The sequence below is a fragment of the Phragmites australis genome, chromosome 19 (genome assembly GCF_958298935.1).
Source record: "Phragmites australis chromosome 19, lpPhrAust1.1, whole genome shotgun sequence".
Taxonomy (NCBI): Eukaryota; Viridiplantae; Streptophyta; class Magnoliopsida; order Poales; family Poaceae; genus Phragmites; species Phragmites australis.
In genome coordinates, this window is record NC_084939.1 from 4,801,184 (window position 1) to 4,808,256 (window position 7,073).

The following is a 7,073-nucleotide window of genomic DNA, read 5'->3' on the forward strand; positions in this document are numbered from 1 at the left end:
GTGGAGGTGGAGTGGTTGCACTAGCAGCTCACCAGCCCCGGGTTCAGCTTCTCCGCCGTGGAGCTGCTCATTCCCTACCACCTTGGCGTCGCGCAGTGCCTCATGGACCGGGACTACATCACCGTACGCGTCTTCCCCCGCACCCCCGTCTGGGCCTCGCCTGCTCCGCGTGGGCCGTCATGCTTGTACTGCGCTTGGGTCCCCCTACCTCCTTCCAGGCTAAGCCGGCCTGCTCCCATAAGCCGCTGAGCCACGCTACAAACCAGGTCAAGCTCACCAGGGCTGGACATCCTTGTGCTCTACTGTACCGAGCTAGCATAGTACTAACCCTTTTCCTTTTTCTTTTCTCTTTATTCCATATGCACACACAACTCATGTGTCAATGGAACAAATACTTCCGCGCCATATGTCACACGATCCTCCGCACTATAGACTATACAATTCCAGTGTATGTCTCGTGATGCAATCCATCTCTATCATGCCATAGCACGTACATCTCTCGGTGTGATCATATTCGCGTGCACCATTTTGTACCCCTGAATGTCTCGTGTGACTTCTGACCGCCTTGACCTTAGTTCATCTCTGAACTTAGTCCCGGTCCCTGTCACCGATCGTGACTGCTATTAGAACATATACATATGAACAAAATCAACAACCAGTTACAAGCATAAGTTCTCACAAACTTGACTCACGTGAATCCGCACAATACAACACACATGAGTATATTACATATATAAAACTACAAATATAATTATGCTACTACGAGCGTATCAAACAACATAGTAACAACACATTCACATTAACACACGCATATCATCTAAATCACATTGTTAAATCAATTTGTATTTTTGCCAATTTTATAATAACACCAATTTTTTAGCATTTATGATTTCACAATTTGTAAATGCTAGTGCCGACGATACGATGACCATGTTGACGAAGTGATGTGGAAACTAAGTGGCTCAGTGGCTAGAGACCTAGGGCGGTGACACTCCATTAGGATTGCACAAAAGACCACTCCAAGTTAATGACGTGTTTATATCCATTGGTTTTTTCAATGGTGTGACTTGGCCTGAGGGCTCTTTTTGTAATAGTGCAGGGAAGAGATGTTTGAGCAGCAGCCAACACCCCAAATGCCTATTTTTATAGTCTCAACATGGTACATGCCATTATATGTTTATATTCAATTTTTTCCGTGGCAATTGATCTACAGTAGACAGGGTCCAACTTTGTCATTCTTGAAACCGATCTGTCAAAACTCGGTCCACCAGTTTGGTGGTGCATCAGACTGCACAACTGGCAAATAAAACCGATATGTACATTGTTATAAATAATACGCATCGTCTCAGCCTATGTGAAGTCTACATCAAACTCGAACCATCACCCTCGCGGGAATGGATATAATCGCGCACTTCTACAATAGAACTTGTGTAACCCTGGAACAGAAGGGCATTGAACCACCAAAAGGAGGAGAGAAAAAAGAAGTAATCTTGGAACATTCTTGCTCCAAAAAATCACTAGGTATAAGGAACAAGAAAAGATTATTCCCGCTTGTCCTCCTCAGTCTCATCTTCCATGCTGAAAGCATGGCTACCACCAGCATTTCTGTCCTTATCAATCTTGATCATCCCTACATCACCATCTGTTCCCTTAGTAAGAGATTGAGCTTCCTCATCATCGTCGTCAGCAGCTTCACCTGAATATGCATATCTGGACAGAGGAATCGCAGTTAACTACAGAGTGGTTCCTAGACGTATAGAAGAACTGCTATTTTCTTATGATGGGGTAGGCAACTCTTGGAACTTTATGGATGGTACGTTGGTGAAGTAGCAACTAGCAAACAGCTAGATTACGCATTTTTCAAGGTCCAAGGCCATTAAAGAGGGAAGAGAGCTACCTTTGTGAGCTTTGGGACGGTGCCCACAGATAACAAATCACAACAAGCAACACAAATGCAAGGACATCCCAGAAGGCAGTTATGATCCAGGCGCTCTGCCACCTCTCACTAAAGGGGTCTGTCGCTTTGAAATAGACCTGCAAAATGAAGCCACAGTAACACAACAGGTTATAAAATCTGAAAGGTTCTAAGACTGAAGATTCTCTGAAAAATAAGCTTCGGATGAATTAAGCCAGCTTAAATGATTATATATCAGTGAGGAAACTATGATATCTTAATGTACGAGAAACTAGGATATATTCATGTACGAGAAAGATATTTTGATCACAGAGACTCACGAATCAGAATATCTTCAGCCAACTTATCAGCCCATGAATAACATATACACACGCATGGGATCAAAATCAGTTTCATGCCTTTGGTGGTGGTCGTAATAAGCCCATATTTATTTTGTGAGAAAGTTCACTATCGCACATGTTGGTTAAAAAGAGGGTCCTCAGCTACAGCAGATTTCATCGAGACAAATAAGATAAGTAAAATCAATATTATCACCAACGAGAAATGTTGACACATTGATAATATTTTTCACAATCTCATATTTCTCGTGCACAGTTTGATCCAGTGTGATAAGACTAACGACATCTGACACTTGTTATTGCAAATTTACAATCATTGCGGACAAAGTAAATATCTTTGAAGCACAATCATTAGTTTAGGAAAGTTGATGTTCAGAATTGAAATCTAAGTAAGTCTTCTGAAAGTAATTTGGATTTTCCATAGAAGGTGTTGTATCAAAAGGGTGACAACAGTGGGGTGCAACAAAAACATGTTGATGGTGCTATTTCCTTAAGAAAAGGCAGATGCATTTCTTTGAGAATATATTTAAAACAATCACACATAAACCGGTATTTTAGAAAACAGTGAATTAATACAATCAGATGTGTCCCAATACATGAATAAGAAAAGAGCTCATTTCCACTAACCGAGTCCTTTTTTATATTTTAAAGGTAAAATTTCAAAACCTTATAAAGATAATGAAAAACTTGGATCTTCATAAATCTTACAGAAAAATTGACCAAAAGGCAGCAAGATGATCTCATGCAATTAGAAGATATGCAGCACATTTTCTTGTATATGCAAAATATTCACTATGGATGTATATAGAGAAATTTACATACCTCATAACCAATCCAGGCAACTGAAGCTATCACAGAAACTGCCAATGCATTTGTAAACTTTCTGTATATATCCAACTTCACAGAACTCCTCCTTGCCTGATGAATGAGAAAAGCAACATGTTAAGAAGCAACACAAACATAATTCTACATCAAGGATTCAACAGGCTTGGTAATAAATTCTATTCTAACTACTCAGAAACCTATCCTACTTGCCTTCTTTCTGAACACATGAACCTGTGCGCTTTTGCGCCTAATGCCGCTATACCACTATTAGGGATTTCTAGCATACTAATCACTCCAACAGATCTAAAACAACCACATTCTGAAACAATAGCTCCACAACATCTAACTAGTGGCAGTACGTCGATTTGCAAAAACCCACAAAATAAATATCAGATCATATTTACATAAAGTAAGGAAACAACTGTTAGAAAGGCTTGTACATGAGAAGTTACACTAAATTTAGCTTACCTGTAGCTTCTCAAGAGTGCGGGAAAGAGAGGTGAAAATCCAAAGTATGAGAAAAGCATCCAAAAACGCATCAGGAAGGACCAGGAAAAGCCTTGCTTTGCCTGATATATCATTAATTGTTCCAACATTTTCTGCGATGTCCAGCAATTCAGATGCCAGGAAATATGTAAGTCCAAGGAGCAACACCTTGGAAGTGAGACCTCCCAAAGTTGGGCGAACAACACCATATCCCATTGAGATAGAAAGAATCAGTAGACGGGAAACTGTTTTTCTGATGGCTCCAACAGTGACCACCCAAGTTGTGATTCCAATTGGTCGTACACCACTACTGTTAAAGTTTAAGTATTCAAAGTACCATAGTGTCATCTCAAACAGACCAAGGGCAATGACTAGCGTGATCCAATTCTGGATTGGCAATATATCCCTCCAAAACCTTATATACTGGCTAAACCAAACAACCATGACCAATAGATATGCCAGGGACATGAGAACATAAAATTTCATCAGAGGTGCCATTCTTCCTGGTAGATACCCACCAGGATTCCTCCAGATAGTCTTCCCACTCATAGTAAGGCCTCTCAATTTTGGATCGCAAGAAATGAAGAACAAGTTGTACATGCCTGTCTTTGTAATGTGCACTTGATCATCTTCTAAGTTCACTGAAAGGTAATTCGTGCTGAAGTGTGTGTCTAGCACAACGGGCCAATCTGGATCATCGGAGGATGGCCTTCTGATTACTTCTCCTTGCTTGCAGCCCTCTAGTTTTGCAAGGTCAGGGGTACAACATATGGACCTTTGTCCACCATATGCTGATCCCCCGATATTATCCCGGTCTGCTGCTTCGAATAGAATAGCTTGTACCAGGCCTGTGCTATGAGCCATTTTTGCGTGTGATTCTGCTGCCTCTGTGGTTCTCCAGAAAGTAACATTCACAAACCTGGCACAGGAGGCCACCATCTAGTTAATACCTAGTTCTAGACCACGCCAAGCCATGTAACTTCTATAGAAGCCACTAACTAGTAAAGTCACATGTACAAACTTAAGAGCAGTATAAGTCTACTTACATTCTGTAAAAAAAAATACTACAGGAATGTATTGAAATGCTCCAATTCCGTGGAAAACGAAACTGAAATTGATTATCCTGAAACCTGTACTGGTTTAAGGTGGTGCAACCACACTCACTCTGAGAACGATAAACCGAGTAGGAACTGAGCCTAGCTCAATTGGTTGAGGGTACGAATGCACGCCTAGACCACCCAAGTACGAGTCCTCTTTGCTTGAATTTGGGTGTCTATTTTTTCTTATTTACAATGCCACTTAGTTCCTCCTAGGTTGGTCAAGTTTTTTTAGAACAATAAACCGACAAACTAAGAAGCTAGTCATATAAAACAAGAAAATCAACTGATTTAATGCAAGTTGAACACATAAACAACTGAAGAACCTCACTCTGAGAAGAATGTGGGCAGAGCTACTAGCACTCTAAAATTCCGAAATTGTTTTAGAATTAGAATTTCCAAAATTTTTGGGTGCAGCTAAGCAGCCGAATCCATATTCTGCCCGAAGTTCGAGCAGCACGAGCCACCATTTTTCTATTTCACTACGAATCACACACTGATCATGGCCCAGGAGCAAAAGCCTCCAACTAATTGCCACCAAGCAAGCAGGCACCGCCACCTCCAGCCTAGCCCATTCTCGATTCCAGCACCAAAAGCCAACTCCCCCGAGACTCGAATCGAGCAACAAACGATCCTCACCCCGTAACAGCTTCTAGACGAGGAGGGAGGGGAAGGCGGGCTTGGGGTCGAGAGGGAGTGCTTACTTGATGAAGGACAAGGCGGGGGCGGCGGGGTCGGCCCCGTCGGTGACGATGCCTTCGCTGCCGCCGGAGAGGAGGAACGCGTTGCCCACCTCGCGGAAGGGCTCCCGTTCGTAGGTGTGGATCGACGCCTCCGCGCCGCGGCCCCACCACCCGCCGCCAGAGAGGGCGAGCACGGCCACGAGCACCGCGAGGCGGAGGAGATCCATGGGGAGTGGAGGCGGAGGCGACGGAGATCTCGCGGGAGGCGTGGGGCGGGGAGGGTGGGGGTGAAAACGAGTATCCGATACTATTCAATACTGTTCGATTTCATATAAAAAAATACAGGACGACTAATATCTATTTAAAATATCTTGATATTAGGTGTTTTGAAAAAAACCTATTTTGATTTCATTTAAAAATACAATAGTATGTAATGGATTATCACACATTCGTAGATAGATAATAGTGAATACTCTTATTTTCACATCTCAACAATCATCGTCTCTACGATCACTTTAATTGCACCAATATATTATTTAATATACTGTAAAGAGATGCAAATAAAGTAAAAAAATTTACATATATTCGACTAACCAAAAGCTTGCGGTACTCTCCACTCTGACTTCGAGAAAAAAATGTGCAGTAGGATATATGATGAAAAAATAATTATTTAGCACTATCGGTGTCTGGTTCTACTCCGAGAGAAAAAAATATACGATATGATACAGAATGAACTATATCCATATGTATCCGATCTGATTACACCTTAGGAGGGTGAGTGGGTGGGTGGGGGTAGATCGGTCACTCACTTGTCATTGGAAACGGTGGAGGGGCTCCTTAGCTAGTGGCGGTGGTGCGAGCAGGTGAGACATGATGGGTGCATTAGCGCATTGGAGGCAGGCAGGGAAGAGAATGTCTTTGCCATGCCGCATTCGTAATCATTATGACATTATGTTTATACGTATTCGTTTGATAACTTGAGTTTAAACATATTTTAAAAGTACTTAGAGGTAGTTTATGGCCATTTAGGAAAACCCTAAATGCCTTGAAAATGAAAAAGATAGAAAAGGATAATAGAATCAAGTTTTTAGCACATGACTGCTCTCGCGATCTGATCAGAATTCCTCACAGTCTGACCGCCAGGGGGCAGCCACGTAGGATTGCCACGTGGCCTTCCCGTGATCTGATCGCCACAGCGCAAAGGCTCCACTTTAGGAAATCGGTCAACTCTCACACACACTCTCACTCTCACTTACTCCTTCATCCACACCAAGAGAGAGGGAAAGATCACCTTGACATCCATAACGACCGGAGATCGACAGAGAGAACTTCCTCGAGCTCCCCGAAGCCTTCCTCGAGCTCGTACCTTTCATAATCTTCGTCGGAGTGATCCCCTCTAATAGAAGGCTTCTCTACGCTAAGATGAGACATCCCCTACTATTTTCCTATCGTTCTCGAGCTCTAATTGATCCCCATTCTATTTAGGCTCAAGTCTAATCCGAACCTAGGGACTATCCATGGGGTATTTTGAGTTTAGCTCAGTGAATATTATCCAAATCACTTTAGAAGCACTTCACTAGTCTTATAGAGCATTTTTATACCCTTCGTGGTCGAAGGTTTCACCGGAGCCTTCGCTAGTGGCTTCATAAAGTGGCACCGATAGGATCTCGCAGTCAGACTGTCACTAGAGCCGGTCTGACAGCCAGGCACCAAAACCTTCTGTAGGTCG

The 7,073-nt window shown here is 42.6% G+C and overlaps 1 protein-coding gene across 1 annotated transcript; it reads right to left on the bottom strand.

Annotated features, from left to right (window-relative positions):
* Positions 1-1,297: 1,297 nt before the first annotated feature.
* LOC133900779 (uncharacterized) lies at positions 1,298-5,647 on the bottom strand. Its single transcript, XM_062342014.1, has 5 exons — positions 5,366-5,647; positions 3,547-4,483; positions 3,076-3,171; positions 1,898-2,034; positions 1,298-1,710 (listed from the first exon to the last, which is right to left on the bottom strand). Exons 1-5 carry the CDS (start codon positions 5,569-5,571, stop codon positions 1,542-1,544), a joined length of 1,545 nt encoding a protein of 514 aa, XP_062197998.1. The 5' UTR covers positions 5,572-5,647; the 3' UTR covers positions 1,298-1,541.
* Between the last annotated feature and the right edge of the window lie 1,426 nt (positions 5,648-7,073).